This window comes from Oncorhynchus keta, chromosome 30, assembly GCF_023373465.1.
Source record: "Oncorhynchus keta strain PuntledgeMale-10-30-2019 chromosome 30, Oket_V2, whole genome shotgun sequence".
Lineage (NCBI taxonomy): Eukaryota > Metazoa > Chordata > Actinopteri > Salmoniformes > Salmonidae > Oncorhynchus > Oncorhynchus keta.
In genome coordinates this window covers 26,908,997-26,927,148 of record NC_068450.1, presented here as the reverse complement: position 1 = coordinate 26,927,148, position 18,152 = coordinate 26,908,997, and the positions used below count along the sequence as shown (strand labels likewise).

At 43.0% G+C, this 18,152-nt stretch overlaps 1 protein-coding gene across 1 annotated transcript in view; it reads left to right on the top strand.

Annotated features, from left to right (window-relative positions):
- LOC118375671 (slit homolog 3 protein-like) overlaps positions 1 to 18,152 on the top strand; it is a 501,749-nt gene that overhangs the window by 20,951 nt on the left and 462,646 nt on the right. The window contains exon 5 of the mRNA XM_052488085.1: positions 116 to 187. Coding sequence (XP_052344045.1) covers positions 116 to 187 — 72 coding nt within the window. The remainder of the gene's footprint in view (positions 1 to 115; positions 188 to 18,152) is intronic.

Here is an 18,152-nt window from a genome sequence, read left to right as displayed (position 1 = left end):
CTCTCTCATTGCACCACACACACACACAGACCAAACTCTATTCATTTGACATAGATTACCTCATCAGATAGCGGTTGACCACACTGATGTTCTCACCTTTCTCACCCCCCGACAGGCGTCTGAACCGGAACAAGCTGCAGGTTCTCCCAGAGCTGCTGTTCCAGTCCACCCCCAAGCTGGGCCGTCTGTAAGTCACAACGCTACTTTTCCTTGATGTCCGATTGCTGGAAAACTTCACAGTCAATTTCCCCACTGTTTAAATTTCAATCATTGTCCTGGAAGGGGGTTGGCTGCTCAAATATTAAGCTTCCCATACATTTGAAAGAGGAGAGGAGGTACTCGGTCACTGTGTTATTATTCTTTAACCCCACAGATGGTGGGCTTTTATTTGGGTTGTATTTGTAAGACATAAGGTGACACAGCCTCGCTCTGTACTCCTATCCATGAGTTGAAGGCGTGCTATGGGGAATGCTTTCCTTGGACCGGAGGGGGACATTGCAGAATATGAATTCCTGAATATTCATTTCGCAGAGTCCTTTGAATGTGTGGCCAGGTGACACCACAGCCGTTAGCCTTGCTGTCGGAATACTAGAGCTAGTCCTCTGAGAAACACTCTCACTCAGGTTGGCCCTGGGTGAAACGGGTTGGCCCTGGGTGAAACGGGTTGGCCCTGGGTGGAACAGGTTGGCACTGGGTGGAACAGTTTGGCCCACAGTTTGGCCCTGGGTGGAACAGTTTGGCCCTGGGTGGAACAGTTTGGCCCTGGGTGGAACAGTTTGGCCCTGGATGGAATAGTTTGGCCCTGGGTGGAACAGGTTGGCACTGGGTGGAACAGTTTGGCCCACAGTTTGGCCCTGGGTTGGACAGGTTGGCCCTGGGTTTTACAGGTTGGCCCTGGGTTTTACAGGTTGGCCCTGGGTTTTACAGGTTGTCCCTGGGGATGAAACAGGTTGGCCCTGGGTGGAACACGTTGGCCCTGGGTGGAACAGGTTGGCACTGGGTGGAACAGGTTGGCACTGGGTGGAACAGTTTGGCCCTGGGTGAAACAGTTTGGCCCTGGGTGGAGCAGTTTGGCCCTGGGTGGAGCAGTTTGGCCCTGGGTGGAACAGTTTGGCCCTGGGTGGAACAGTTTGGCCCTGGGTGGAACAGTTTGGCCCTGGGTGGAACAGTTTGGCCCTGGGTGGAACAGGTTGGCCCTGGGTGGAATAGTTTGGCCCTGGGTGAAACAGATAGGGGGTTTAAACTTCTCTAATAACTGAGGTTTAGTGTGGTTTAAACTTCTCTATTAACTGAGGAGCAGCGTTGGGGTTTAAACTTCTCTATTAACTGAGGAGCAGCGTTGGGGTTTAAACTTCTTTATTAACTGAGGAGCAGCATTGGGGTTTAAACTTCTCTATTAACTGAGGAGCAGTGTTGGGGTTTAAACTTCTCTATTAACTGAGGGAGCAGCGTTTAAACTTCTCTATTAACTGAGGGTTTAAACTTCTCTGAGGAGCTATTAACTGAGGAGCAGCGTTGGGGTTTAAACTAAACTGAGGAGCAGCGTTGGGGTTTAAACTATTAACTGAGGAGCAGCGTTTAAACTTCTCTATTAACTGAGGCAGTTTAAACTTCTATTAACTGATTAACTGAGGAGCAGCGTTGGGGTTTAAACTTCTCTATTAACTGAGGAGCAGCGTTGGGGTTTAAACTTCTCTATTAACTGAACTGAGGAGCAGCGTTGGGGTTTAAACTTCTCTATTAACTGAGGAGCAGCGTTGGGGTTTAAACTTCTCTATTAACTGAGGAGCAGCGTTGGGGTTTAAACTTCTCTATTAACTGAGGAGCAGTGGTTTAAACTTCTATTGGGGTTTAAACTTCTCTGATTAACTGAGGAGCAGCGTTGGGGTTTAAACTTCTCTATTAACTGAGGGTTTTTAAACTTCTATTAACTGATTAACTGAGGAGCAGCTTCTTTAACTGGGGTTTTTAAACTTCTTAACTAAACTTATTAACTGAGGAGCAGCGTTGGGGTTTAAACTTCTCTATTAACTGAGGAGCAGCGTTGGGGTTTAAACTTCTCTATTAACTGAGGAGCAGCGTTGGGGTTTAAACTTCTCTATTAACTGAGGAGCAGCGTTGGGGTTTAAACTTCTCTATTAACTGAGGAGCAGCGTTGGGGTTTAAACTTCTCTATTAACTGAGGAGCAGTGTTGGGGTTTAAACTTCTCTATTAACTGAGGAGCAGCGTTGGGGTTTAAACTTCTCTATTAACTGAGGAGCAGCGTTGGGGTTTAAACTTCTCTATTAACTGAGGAGCAGCGTTGGGGTTTAAACTTCTCTATTAACTGAGGAGCAGCGTTGGGGTTTAAACTTCTCTATTAACTGAGGAGCAGTTTTGGGGTTTAAACTTCTCTATTAACTGAGGAGCAGCGTTGGGGTTTAAACTTCTCTATTAACTCAGGTTTAGTGGGTTGTTTTGTTCTCTGCGAAATGTTTCCATTATGCAAAAAGAGATTTAAACTGCCAGATAACAACCGAATCCCTTTCGAAATGTACTTGTTCCATTCATTGTTTTGGAGATTATTCCAGATATGAATTCATGATCTCTTTGTTCTCCCTCTGCGGCTTCATTTTGTGGTGATGGTTTGATCTGTCACGACAGCAGTCATGGCTCTGTTTTAAATCAATTAGACTCTCTTTACATCAACTGCGGCTAATTATTAGCAGTTTGTATTTCTCCTCTGGGCTATCAATACTGTCTAAGAAACACTTGTTGAGAATTACAGTTTCATTTCCTCTCCTCCCTATGCTGCTCCACCTTAAAAGCATAACTGGCAATTCATTTACAAGTCATCCTTTACAATCCCCGACAGTTTCTATGGAGTGGAAAGAATGGACAAAGTCCAAAGCAAATACTGTAAATCTCTCTGTTCTTATCTTCTTACCATCAGCAAATCTGAAGTTTTCCCCCAAAGTTCTTTTGAGGGTTTTATCCGGTGACGTTTTGCTGTCTAAACTAGTCTGTAACGAAGGCTCCCCTAATCTGGTTGGAGAGAGAGATGGTTTACGAGCAGGTTCATAACCTTTCCCTGTCATACTGGTTTATTCTCTGTGATGTTAGTGCGATATGAATTGCCTAACCCCTAACCCTGGTAAAAAAATAAAAAACCCTGCTTGGACCGGCCAGACCGAGGCAGCTGTAGAAAGCATACTCAGCTCATCACATTCCGACAGGGTTATTCGATGTGAGTCCGGCCCTCGCCCTCTCCCTTCGCGCTGACCAGCATTTCCAGAAACATTCTGCTGGTTTGGGGCGGTTCAGATTAAGGTAATGGCTGGGTTCATGAACTTAGCTGGAGAAGAAGGAGTTAAGACAGGCGGACAGGGGAGTGGAAGTGAAGAGAATAGAACGATGGTATGTCCTGTCAGTCCGTTGAACTCTGATGCGAATGTGCCATCATGCAAACACATGCATAATAGATGAGTTGAGAGATAGTGGTGGTGGTCAGCGCTCCCTGTGCAGGTCTGCTCCGCCTGGAAGGAATACGGTTAGAGTTACAGGACTGAGACTGCAGCTCTGCAGAGCACTGTCTGTCTGTGTGAGCTGTGATCTTTCTCTCGCTCTCTCTCTCTTTCTTTCTCTCTCGCTCTCTCTCTGCTCTGTATCTCTATCCTCCTCCTCTTAACTGACAGCCGCTCTTCATCCTGATGGCTAATGGAAAGCAAATTAAGAATTAGAGGAAGGCCATGAAGATGCCTGCTCCTATTTATTAATGGTGACTGGGAGTGGGCCCCCCATATTAACTCCACTTCCTCCTGGCCGGTCGCTACGCGCGGTGCTGGGCTGCACTGTAGCGTTTGAATGCAGGATGTTTCAGTCAGCGATACCCATGGGACTCAACCACCCCCTGCCATTATACCCTGCTCAGTTTGCATTTGATTGGTGTGTATGGGTGAGGTTGGGGGTGGGGGGGGTTAATGTACAATGTTGTCTCCCCCTGCACCCCCCTCTCTGGTCAATTGAGAGTCCGGTCTGTAATCTTGGTGACCAATTATCCGTTTCTGAGTAGAGAGCAGATAGCTGGTCTGAATACTATGGCCAGTAGTGTAGTGTGGTAATGTAGAGAGCAGTTAGCTGGTCTGAATACTACGGCCAGTAGTGTAGTGTGGTAATGTAGAGAGCAGTTAGCTGGTCTGAATACTACGGCCAGTAGTGTAGTGTGGTAATGTAGAGAGCAGTTAGCTGGTCTGAATGCTCCGGTCAGTAGTGTAGTGTGGTAATGTAGAGAGCAGTTAGCTGGTCTGAATGCTACGGTCAGTAGTGTAGTGTGGTAATGTAGAGAGCAGTTAGCTGGTCTGAATGCTACGGTCAGTAGATCAGTAGAGTAGTGTGGTAATGTAGAGAGAAGTTAGCTGGTCTGAATGCTACGGTCAGTAGATCAGTAGAGTAGTGTGGTAATGTAGAGAGAAGTTAGCTGGTCTGAATACTACCTACGGTCAGTAGATCAGTAGAGTAGTGTGCTAATGTAGAGAGAAGTTAGCTGGTCTGAATACTACGGTCGGTAGTGTAGTGTGGTAATGTAGAGAGCAGTTAGCTGGTCTGAATGCTACGGCCAGTAGAGTAGTGTGGTAATGTAGAGAGCAGTTAGCTGGTCTGAATACTACGGTCAGTAGTGTAGTGTGGTAATGTAGAGAGTAGTTAGCTGGTCTGAATACTACGGTCAGTAGATCAGTAGAGTAGTGTGGTAATGTAGAGAGAAGTTAGCTGGTCTGAATACTACGGTCAGTAGATCAGTAGAGTAGTGTGGTAATGTAGAGAGAAGTTAGCTGGTCTGAATACTACGGTCAGTAGATCAGTAGTGTAGTGTGGTAATGTAGAGAGAAGTTAGCTGGTCTGAATACTACGGTCAGTAGTGTAGTGTGGTAATGTAGAGAGCAGTTAGCTGGTCTGAATGCTACGGTCAGTAGTGTAGTGTGGTAATGTAGAGAGCAGTTAGCTGGTCTGAATGCTACGGTCAGTAGTGTAGTGTGGTAATGTAGAGAGCAGTTAGCTGGTCTGAATGCTACGGTCAGTAGTGTAGTGTGGTAATGTAGAGAGCAGTTAGCTGGTCTGAATACTGCGGCCAGTAGTGTAGTGTGGTAATGTAGAGAGCAGTTAGCTGGTCTGAATAATACGGTCAGTAGTGTAGTGTGGTAATGTAGAGAGCAGTTAGCTGGTCTGAATGCTACGGTCAGTAGTGTAGTGTGGTAATGTAGAGAGCAGTTAGCTGGTCTGAATACTGCGGCCAGTAGTGTAGTGTGGTAATGTAGAGAGCAGTTAGCTGGTCTGAATAATACGGTCGGTAGTGTAGTGTGGTAATGTAGAGAGCAGTTAGCTGGTGTAGAGAGCAGTTACTGGTGTAGTGTGGTGATGGTATTGTAAGTTTCAATACTCCGCAGAAACTCCTTATGATTAATTATGCCAGAAGAAGGATTAATCTGATGCTAGAGGCTGGGAACGGGTCAGCTCCACCCCCACCCCTCCCAAACACCACTATCGTCTGCCCCCCCAAATTAATCATGAATCGTTCCGCGTTTTCCCATCACCCCGTGGTTTCTCTTCTCCCCGTGGTTTCTCTTCTCCCCGTGGTTTCTCTTCTCCCCGTGGTTTCTCTTCTCCCCGTGGTTTCTCTTCTCCCCGTGGTTTCTCTTCTCCCCGTGGTTTCTCTTCTCCCCGTGGTTTCTCTTCTCCCCGTGGTTTCTCTTCTCCCCGTGGTTTCTCTTCTCCCCGTGGTTTCTCTTCGCCCCGTGGTTTCTCTTCTCCCCGTGGTTTCTCTTCTCCCCGTGGTTTCTCTTCTCCCCGTGGTTTCTCTTCTCCCCGTGGTTTCTCTTCTCCCCGTGGTTTCTCTTCGCCCCGTGGTTTCTCTTCGCCCCGTGGTTTCTCTTCGCCCCGTGGTTTCTCTTCACCACGTTGTTGTCTGATCACTCGTTGTTTTCCCGTCACTCCGGCTTTCCCATGACTCTGTGTTTTCCCATGACTTTGTTTCATCCATTACTCTGTGTTTTCCCATGACTTTGTTTTATCCATTACTCTGTGTTTTCCCATGACTTTGTTTTATCCATTACTCTGTGTTTTCCCATGACTTTGTTTTATCCATTACTCTGTGTTTTCCCATGACTTTGTTTTATCCATTACTCTGTGTTTTCCCATGACTTTGTTTTATCCATTACTCTGTGTTTTCCCATGACTTTGTTTTATACATCACTCTGTGTTTTCCCATGACTTTGTTTTATCCATCACTCTGTGTTTTCCCATGACTTTGTTTTATCCATTACTCCGTGTTTTCCCATGACTTTGTTTTATACATCACTCTGTGTTTTCCCATGACTTTGTTTTATCCATTACTCTGTGTTTTCCCATGACTTTGTTTTATCCATTACTCTGTGTTTTCCCATGACTTTGTTTTATACATTACTCTGTGTTTTCCCATGACTTTGTTTTATCCATCACTCTGTGTTTTCCCATGACTTTGTTTTATACATCACTCTGTGTTTTCCCATGACTTTGTTTCATCCATCACTCTGTGTTTTCCCATGACTTTGTTTTATCCATAACTCTGTGTTTTCCCATGACTTTGTTTTATCCATCACTCTGTGTTTTCCCATGACTTTGTTTCATCCATCACTCTGTGTTTTCCCATGACTTTGTTTTATCCATTACTCTGTGTTTTCCCATGACTTTGTTTTATCCATTACTCTGTGTTTTCCCATGACTTTCTTTCATCCATCACTCTGTGTTTTCCCATGACTTTGTTTTATCCATCACTCTGTGTTTTCCCATGACTTTTTTCATCCATTACTCTGTGTTTTCCCATGACTTTGTTTCATCCATCACTCTGTGTTTTCCCATGACTTTGTTTTATCCATTACTCTGTGTTTTCCCATGACTTTGTTTTATCCATTACTCTGTGTTTTCCCATGACTTTGTTTCATCCATCACTCTGTGTTTTCCCATGACTTTGTTTTATCCATCACTCTGTGTTTTCCCATTACTTTTTTTTGTTTCATCCATCACTCTGTGTTTTCCCATGACTTTGTTTTATCCATCACTCTGTGTTTTCCCATGACTTTGTTTTATCCATTACTCTGTGTTTTCCCATGACTTTGTTTCATCCATCACTCTGTGTTTTCCCATGACTTTGTTTTAACCATTACTCCGTGTTTTCCCATGACTTTGTTTTATACATCACTCTGTGTTTTCCCATGACTTTGTTTTATCCATTACTCCGTGTTTTCCCGTGACTTTGTTTTATCCATTACTCCGTATTTTCCCATGACTTTATTTTATACATCACTCTGTGTTTTCCCATGACTTTGTTTCATCCATCACTCTGTGTTTTCCCATGACTTTGTTTTATCCATCACTCTGTGTTTTCCCATGACTTTGTTTTATCCATTACTCCGTGTTTTCCCATTACTTTGTTTTATACATTACTCTGTGTTTTCCCATGACTTTGTTTTATCCATTACTCTGTGTTTTCCCATGACTTTGTTTCATCCATTACTCTGTGTTTTCCCATGACTTTGTTTCATCCATCACTCTGTGTTTTCCCATGACTTTGTTTTATCCATTACTCTGTGTTTTCCCATGACTTTGTTTTATCCATTACTCTGTGTTTTCCCATGACTTTGTTTCATCCATTACTCTGTGTTTTCCCATGACTTTGTTTCATCCATCACTCTGTGTTTTCCCATGACTTTGTTTTATCCATTACTCTGTGTTTTCCCATGACTTTGTTTTATACATCACTCTGTGTTTTCCCATGACTTTGTTTCATCCATCACTCTCTTTTCCCATGACTTTGTTTTATCCATCACTCTGTGTTTTCCCATGACTTTGTTTTATACATCACTCTGTGTTTTCCCATGACTTTGTTTTATCCATTACTCTGTGTTTTCCCATGACTTTGTTTTATCCATTACTCTGTGTTTTCCCATGACTTTGTTTTATACATCACTCTGTGTTTTCCCATGACTTTGTTTCATCCATCACTCTGTGTTTTCCCATGACTTTGTTTTATCCATCACTCTGTGTTTTCCCATGACTTTGTTTCATCCATCACTCTGTGTTTTCCCATGACTTTGTTTTATCCATCACTCTGTGTTTTCCCATGACTTTGTTTTATCCATCACGCTGTGTTTTCCCATGACTTTGTTTTATCCATCACTCTGTGTTTTCCCATGACTTTGTTTCATCCATTACTCCGTGTTTTCCCATGACTTTGTTTTATACATCACTCTGTGTTTTCCCATGACTTTGTTTCATCCATCACTCTGTGTTTTCCCATGACTTTGTTTTATCCATCACTCTGTGTTTTCCCATGACTTTGTTTCATCCATTACTCCGTGTTTTCCCATGACTTTGTTTTATACATCACTCTGTGTTTTCCCATGACTTTGTTTTATCCATTACTCTGTGTTTTCTCATGACTTTGTTTCATCCATTACTCCGTGTTTTCCCATGACTTTGTTTTATACATCACTCTGTGTTTTCCCATGACTTTGTTTTATCCATTACTCTGTGTTTTCTCATGACTTTGTTTTATCCATTACTCTGTGTTTTCCCATGACTTTGTTTCATCCATCACTCTGTGTTTTCCCATGACTTTGTTTTATCCATTACTCTGTGTTTTCCCATGACTTTGTTTTATACATCACTCTGTGTTTTCCCATGACTTTGTTTCATCCATCACTCTGTGTTTTCCCATGACTTTGTTTTATCCATTACTCTGTGTTTTCCCATGACTTTGTTTTATACATCACTCTGTGTTTTCCCATGACTTTGTTTCATCCATCACTCTGTTTTCCCATGACTTTGTTTTATCCATTACTCCGTGTTTTCCCATGACTTTGTTTCATCCATTACTCTGTGTTTTCCCATGACTTTGTTTCATCCATTACTCTGTGTTTTCCCATGACTTTGTTTTATCCATTACTCTGTGTTTTCCCATGACTTTGTTTTATCCATCACTCTGTGTTTTCCCATGACTTTGTTTTATACATCACTCTGTGTTTTCCCATGACTTTGTTTTATCCATTACTCTGTGTTTTCCCATGACTTTGTTTCATCCATCACTCTGTGTTTTCCCATGACTTTGTTTTATCCATTACTCTGTGTTTTCCCATGACTTTGTTTCATCCATTACTCTGTGTTTTCCCATGACTTTGTTTCATCCATCACTCTGTGTTTTCCCATGACTTTGTTTTATCCATTACTCTGTGTTTTCCCATGACTTTGTTTCATCCACCACTCTGTGTTTTCCCATGACTTTGTTTTATCCATTACTCCGTGTTTTCCCATGACTTTGTTTTATCCATTACTCTGTGTTTTCCCATGACTTTGTTTTATCCATTACTCCGTGTTTTCCATCACTCCAGCTCCAGTTAGCTTGGTATTCACGGCACTTCATATTTGCGAGAAACAAATGACTTACCGACATTTGGCTTCTCACGCCTGGTCCGTCTCTCTGTTTGTTCCTGTTGGATGAGGAGTGATTTAGCTAACACACGGAGGCACCAGGTGGAGCTTTTTCATATTCCTCTCCTCTGTGTTAAAGCATGGTGCTTTAAACCAAACCCTCCAGAACAGACAGACGTGGAGTACCGTGTAGCACCGCGCCAAGCTTCGTATCAGTGTTATAAAGCTGTTAAGCTGGTCGAACAGGTTGTGTGGCTGTGTACTTCCTGACCACAATGCTCCTTCTGCCTGCAATAGCTGTTTTTACAGAGAAACAAAGCTCTCCCAGAATACAAGCCAAATGTCTCCCAAAATAGGGCTGCGGTCCGCCAATTTCTAGAGGCCAGACAGCTTTGTGATTTACTAAAAATACATATTTATATAAATACAAGCTACAAATACATATTTAGATAAATACAAGCCTCAAATACATATTTATATAAATATAAGCTACAAATACATCTTTAGATAAATACAAGCTACAAAGACTTTGGAGCTCTGCTGCTGAGCGAATGACAACTGGCCGAGGCACAGCCTGTTGGTAGATACTCTTTTTATTTATTTTTGTCAATGATATTGTTTTATTTTTGTGTTTTCCACAATGAGTTAGTTAGTATGCAGAGAGTGAAGTGTAAAAGTGTTCTGAGTGGAAGCTATCGGCTAGGTGGGAGGACCCACAAGACAAGATCCAACAGTGAAACTTAATATAGCCACTTAAGCTCCAACAGGAGATCTGTTAATTAGTACACTCCTCCTCTTTCTACAGTATCTCTCTCTCAAAATGTTCTTTCTCTCTCACTCTCGCTCTCTCTCTCTCTGTAGCTCTCTCTAGCTCTCTATCTCCGCCCCCCTGCTGTTTCTAGTCATTGCTAGCAGTAGTTAACCCTGTCAAGTATCTGGAAATTCGAAGGCTAAACTACATGTAGGCAGATCTAACACTGATCCCACCGGAGGAAGCTGCTGCTCACATAATCACTTTGGTTTCTGCTGACAGAAGGAATTAACAAATAAATTAAACAGTTCATACTGTGAATGTGAAATCTGGCATCCCACAGCATTGTTCCACCTCAGCATTTATCCTTGCAAGGAGCAGAGAAAGAAATGTTTGCTGGGGAGAGATTTGTGATGTGAGTACCGTGGAGCTAGTTTGGCTTCGGCAGCCAACATGTTACCAGCAGCAACACCTTACCATTCTAAAGTTACCAGCAGCAACACCTTACCATTCTAAAGTTACCAGCAGCAACACCTTACCACTCTAAAGTCACCAGCAGCAACACCTTACCATTGTAAAGTTACCAGCAGCAACACCTTACCACTCTAAAGTTACCAGCAGCAACACCTTACCACTCTAAAGTTACCAGCAGCAACACCTTACCATTCTAAAGTTACCAGCAGCAACACCTTACCATTCTAAAGTTACCAGCAGCAACACCTTACCATTCTAACATTACCAGCAGCAACACCTTACCATTCTAAAGTTACCAGCAGCAACATCTTACCATTATAAAGTTACCAGCAGCAACACCTTACCACTCTAAAGTTACCCGCAGCAACACCTTACCATTCTAAAGTTACCAGCAGCAACACCTTACCATTCTAAAGTTACCAGCAGCAACACCTTACCACTCTAAAGTTCCCAGCAGCAACACCTTACCATTCTAAAGTTACCAGCAGCAACACCTTACCACTCTAAAGTTACCAGCAGCAACACCTTACCACTCTAAAGTTACCAGCAGCAACACCTTACCACTCTAAAGTTACCAGCAGCAACACCTTACCACTCTAAAGTTACCAGCAGCAACACCTTACCATTCTAAAGTTACCAGCAGCAACACCTTACCACTCTAAAGTTACCAGCAGCAACATCTTACCACTCTAAAGTTAAAAGCAGCAACACCTTACCATTGTAAAGTTACCAGCAGCAACACCTTACCACTCTAAAGTTACCAGCAGCAACACCTTACCACTCTAAAGTTACCAGCAGCAACACCTTACCATTCTAAAGTTACCAGCAGCAACACCTTACCACTCTAAAGTTACCAGCAGCAACACCTTACCACTCTAAAGTTAAAAGCAGCAACACCTTACCACTCTAAAGTTACCAGCAGCAACACCTTACCATTCTAAAGTTACCAGCAGCAACACCTTACCATTCTAAAGTTACCAGCAGCAACACCTTACCATTCTAACGTTACCAGCAGCAACACCTTACCATTCTAAAGTTACCAGCAGCAACATCTTACCATTATAAAGTTACCAGCAGCAACACCTTACCATTCTAAAGTTACCAGCAGCAACACATTACCACTCTAAAGTTACCAGCAGCAACACATTACCACTCTAAAGTTAAAAGCAGCAACACCTTACCACTCTAAAGTTACCAGCAGCAACACCTTACCACTCTAAAGTTAAAAGCTAGTGGGTGAGAGGCTATGAAATGTGGTGTGTACTGAAATTGCAAAGATACATGTGTTAGCAATTGAATGTCCAAATTAAAGTAAGAAAACATGTAATAACTGCATATTTTGATACTGTTAATAGCTTGTTCTGACCCATTTGCATTGGTATTTGTATTTACTAGTTATTAGTTCATGCCAAGGCTGCACCAACTCTTCCTCGAGTCCAGCAATTTCAAAAACACTACAATACATTCCCAACAGATTTCACATCACACTAAGTTTGTGCCCTCAGGCCCCTACTCCACTACAACACAACATCCATGTGTACGTGTGTATAGTGCGTATGTTATCATGTGTGTATGCATGTGTCTGTGTCTATGTTTGTGTTGCTTCACAGTCCCTGCTGTTCCGTAGGGTGTATTTTTATCTGTTTTTTAATCATAATTTACTGCTTGCATCAGTTACTTGATGAGGAATAGAGTTCCATGTAGTCATGGCTCTTTGTAGTACTGTGTGTCTCCTATAGTCTGTTCTGAACTTGGGGACTGTGAAGAGACCTCTTGTGACATGTCTTGTGGGGTATGCATGGGTGTCCGAGCTGTGTGCCAGTAGTTTAGACAGACAGCTCGGTGCATTCAACATGTCAATACCTCTCATAAATAAAAGTAGTGATGAAGTCAATCTCTCCTCTACTTTGAGCCAGGAGAGAATGACATGTTAGCTCTCTGTGTACATCCAAGGGCCAACCGTGCTACCCTGTTCTGATCCAATTGCAATTTTCCCTCTTTGTGGCACCTGACCACATGACTGAACATTAGTCCAGGTGTGACAACTTGGCAAGAGCAATGTTTTATTATAGACAGACTTCTCCCCATCTTGGCTACTGTTGTATCAATATGTTTTGACCATGACAGTTTACAATCCAGGGTTACTCCAAGCAGTTTAGTCACCTCAACTTGCTCAATTTCCACATAATTTATTACAAGATTTAGTTGAGGGTAAGGGTTTAGTGAATGATTTGTCCCAAATACAATGCTTTTATTTTTATATTTTTTTATATTTGGGACAAACTTATTTATTGCCACCCATTCTGAAACTACCTGCAGCTCTTTGTTAAGTGTTGCAGTCATTTCAGCTGCTGTAGTTGCTGCTGTGTATAGTGTTGAGTCATCTGCATTTATAGACACACTGGCTTTACTCAAAGCAGACTATGATCAATAATGTTGAAAGCCGCACTGAAGTCTAACAAAACAGCCCCCACAATCTGCATTTAGTGGGATACAGGCTATGGATGAGCTTGGTTAGCAGCCAACAGCACTCACACAATGTTTGTTTAATCACAATTAAGATTCACATTTGAGGCGTAATCAAAAACAGACATGCCTTTGGAAAGTTGGACAGGGAAAAACCGAGATATCCTCTACGTTGTGAGCAGAAGAGAATGGACCTTTTGTTGACTGCTTTTCTCATGGAGGAAAATAATCAATTTTGAATTTTACCAACATTTTTCTTGAGGGGACTTTTAACATGGCTGCTCGGGTCTGGGTTTTAAGACACAATGGTTATGTTTCCTCATAAAATATTCAAGACATAGAAAAGATTGAGATATACAAAGTCATTCATGCATTTACATCTACTGAATATATACTGAACAAAAATATAAACTCCACAAGTTGTGTCGGTCCTATGTTTCATGAGCTGAAATAAAAGATCCCCAAAATGTTCCATATGCACAAAAAGCTTATTCCCCTCTGTTAGTGAGCATTTCTCCTTTGCCAAGATAATCCATCCACCTGACAGGTTTGGCATATCAAGAAGCTGATTAAACAGCATGATCATTACATAGGTGCACCTTGTGCTGGAGACAATACAAATCCACACACAACCATTCTGAGGCAGAGGAGAGGCTGTAATGTCTGGTGCTTAGGCTCCATTAAGGGATAGGGGAGACTGGAGAAAGAGGAGAGGGGCCACACCATCACCGAAACTACTCAGACGCCGCCATGCTGGGCGATTGTTTTTCTTATAGTAAAAATACAGTCAGAAGAGAAGACAACTGTATTATCATCAAGTTCAAACTCATTGATTTGATCCAATGGTGCTGATGTCACTTAAATGGGGATCACCAGGCTGTCAGTGGGTCTACAGTGAGAGGGTATGTAGACTGCACTCTTGGTCTGACCCCCCCACCCCCCACCCCCCACACACACAGAAACAATATCTGTCTGACTGTCTGTCTGTCGGACCCAGGGATAGAGGGGAAGAGGCCTAATGCTCACGTTGATTGAGGGTGCCTGTAATTTTGGAAATAGTTTGGGGCCATTATTCACCAGAGAGTTTAACACAGGTGGTTCCCATGATGACCAGCAGAGAATTTCATTTAAATGGTCTGAACTGCTTGCACAAGTTTCAAAAAGGCATAACGAATTTAGTACCCACTCCCTTTCTTCTTTTCTTTTCTTTCTTTCCTTTTCTTTCTTTCTTTTCTTTTCTTTTTGTCTTTTTTTCTCTCTATCTCTCTCTGTCTCTCTCTCTCTCTCGGTCTCTCTGTCTGTGTGTGTGTGTGTGTGTGTGTGTGTGTGTGTGTGTGTGTGTGTGTGTGTGTGTGTGTGTGTGTGTGTGTGTGTGTGTGTGTGTGTGTGTGTGTGTGTCAACCTCACTTTCTCTGTTCGCATATGGCAGGTGAACCGCAGTACCTAATGTAAACTCTGTTTTGTTGTCGGTCTGTCTGTGACTGTCTGTAGTCTGTAGCCACTGACCAGACACTATATCAGAGCCTCACTGAGCATCCTCATGAGAGAGACAGCCACATGAATAGTGACGCCAGATGTAAACATGCTTCCGTTAAATACAGTGTGCTTTTAAGCCATTTAAAAACGTATAGATATTTATATACTTGTATTTACTCAAGCTATTGAGGAAGTACGATGGGGGTGGGCATGTAACATGAGATATTAAAACATCCTTCAGCACGTTGCTTGGTACCCCTTGACACTTTGAAAGGCATTATGGGGGATTGTGTATGTTAAAATATGAAAGTCATATACAAGTGCTTTAGCTTTGCTTAGGCTGAGAATTTTTCCAAGGCTCCGTGTTGCTAGACCTCCCTCGCCAACTCTGACCTTCCTGGCAGAAGGTGGGTTTGTTTTTGTAAGTGTGAACTAAACACAGAGCTGAGCTTCAGAATGTACTTTTTCCTTATGCAATGTGCATCTAGGCACAGGGGAGCGAAAACAAATACTGACATATTAAACCACTGGCAACATCCTGCCTGCCTCTCCTGGACTGTGTCTTCTCCACGCTCCTATCTGCTCTCGGAGTGAGTCGATGCCCATTGCCTCGGGGTGCAATGTTTACCGGAACATCCAAATTTGCGTTGGACAAACATGCCTGTCGGTTTTGTCAACCTCTTTGTACACGCATCATCAGTCACTCAGACAGAAGTGTCTACTGTTAGCCGCTAGCTACATTTTAACCATCATCCCATCGCCATCCTCCACTGCCCGTGTGTGACAGGAGGCTTGTTGTCAGACTGGGAATCACTCTGGTGACAGGAGGCTTGTGGTCAGACTGGGAATCACTGGTGACAGGAGGCTTGTGGTCAGACTGGGAATCACTCTGGTGACAGGAGGCTTGTGGTCAGACTGGGAATCACTCTGGTGACAGGAGGCTTGTGGTCAGACTGGGAATCACTCTGGTGACAGGAGACTTGTGGTCAGACTGGGAATCACTGGTGACAGGAGGCTTGTGGTCAGACTGGGAATCACTCTGGTGACAGAAGGCTTGTGGTCAGACTGGGAATCACTGGTGACAGGAGGCTTGTTGTCAGACTGGGAATCACTCTGGGGACAGGAGGCTTGTTGTCAGACTGGGAATCACTCTGGGGACAGGAGGCTTGTGGTCAGACTGGGAATCACTCTGGGGACAGGAGGCTTGTTACCAGACTGACAGTGTTTTTCCTCCCAGTGCTAATAACTAGCAGTGTTTTTCCTCTAGGAAAGAAAAGTGGGCAGTTTATGTGACCTGTGTTATAATAAACTACTGTGTGTTTGTGGGACCGACTGTCTGCTTTAAAAAAAAGAATCCAGTCAGTCCATCTCTGTCTGTCTGTCACCACTTGTGGTTTGCACATCATTACTGTAGGCTGCTGATTCTGAGGGGGAGGAGGGGAATTTCCAATATTCCTGCATATGGAAATATGGTAGTGGAACTGACCCTGTATATAGCTTCTTACTTTCTCATGTTCTTCTTATCTTATTTTTTTATTTCTCATGTGTTTTTGTTCTATATTGTTATTTCTAGTATTACATTGTTATTGATTACTGCATTGTTGTGTTTAGCTTGCAAGAAAGGCATTTCACTGTACTGGTGCAAGTGACATTAAAACTTGAAATTGAAAACAGGGAGAAAAGAGGAGAAGGGAGGGAGAGAGAAAGAGAAGAAGCAACAGTGTGAAGACCACTCACTCATCTGTCCACCAACCAAGTGCTCCTTTAGTTTTCCCATGGCCTCGAAATCCATCTGCAGTCTGCTCAGGGTCATCGGCTGAGAAACAGATTGACAGCAGAGCCCAGACTAGATTGCTGATTTTACATACTTCACCAATAGAAAAGTAGAGGGAAACATATTAAATGGAAGTTAGTGAAACCAGGATCTAACTGTGCTGGCTCCTATAAAGCTGAAGAGAGAAATAACATACTGCAACTGTTTCCCCTAAACACATATTTCACCTGCCACAGTCCACATGTAGGTTGTTTCTATAGAAAAGAAGAGCCATGCATATTCTGCAAGCAGACTACAAGCAGACAGCCATATCCCTTTGGTGCATAAGAATTCACCACCTGGTTGTTGAGTTTAGACAAACAACACGACATCTGCAATTAATGCATAACAAGGACTAGAACCACTGGCTGTTCAAAGACACTCACGCAACACAACACAAGATAAACCTACTCTCTCTCTCTCTCTCTCTGAGTAACTCTGAGTTCCACCAGCATCCCATTGTTGTTTGAAGGAGACCGTGACTAACGCTGTGGACACTGATTACTTGACATTGTAAAAAGCAGCTGTAATTAGCTAGATGAAAATTGTCCACGGTAATAAAAAAGGCTACTGTGGAGTCAGTGTGAATGAGCTGAGCCCACTGAGGCCTGCTGCTCTCTCGTTAAAGTGACCGTAGCACCCTTCTCTGCATGCTGTCTCATTCCAATAAACCAAGTTCTCTTTAATGAGAGTTCCACCACTCATCCCCTCTGACATGATCTGGTGAGCATCCCGAATGGCACCCTATTTCCTATGCAGTGCACTAATTCTGACCAGGGCCCATAGAGAATGGAGGGGCATTTCGGACACACCCTGATCACCATGGTCCCTGACTCACTGGACTATCACCCCTTTGCTAAATGTTAAATCCTGCCCACCGGCACTCCTGGTAGGCTAGAACAAAAGCTCAAAGTATTTGGAAAACACTGCTAGATATTAGCACTGGGAGGAATAACACTGCTAGATATTAGCACTGGGAGGAAAAACACTGCTAGATATTAGCACTGGGAGGAAAAACACTGCTAGATATTAGCACTGGGAGGAAAAACACTGCTAGATATTAGCACTGGGAGGAAAACACTGCTAGATATTAGCACTGGGAGGAAAAACACTGCTAGATATTAGCACTGGGAGGAAAAACACTGCTAGATATTAGCACTGGGAGGAAAAACACTGCTAGATATTAGCACTGGGAGGAAAACACTGCTAGATATTAGCACTGGGAGGAAAACACTGCTAGATATTAGCACTGGGAGGAAAACACTGCTAGATATTAGCACTGGGAGGAAAACACTGCTAGATATTAGCACTGGGAGGAATAACACTGCTAGATATTAGCACTGGGAGGAATAACACTGCTAGATATTAGCACTGGGAGGAAAACACTGCTAGATATTAGCACTGGGAGGAATAACACTGCTAGATATTAGCACTGGGAGGAATAACACTGCTAGATATTAGCACTGGGAGGAAAACACTGCTAGATATTAGCACTGGGAGGAAAACACTGCTAGATATTAGCACTGGGAGGAAAACACTGCTAGATATTAGCACTGGGAGGAAACTGGTCAGAGCGTCAAGTGGCTAATCCTAACTGACTGGCTTTTCATGTGGTTTGGTTTGTTGCGAAGTATGAAGTCATTCGGCTGATTCAAATGACCACCCCTGTTCTCTTCTTTCAGGATCAGAAAAATAAAGACATTATATTTTTAGCAAAATGGCATTTTTTTTAA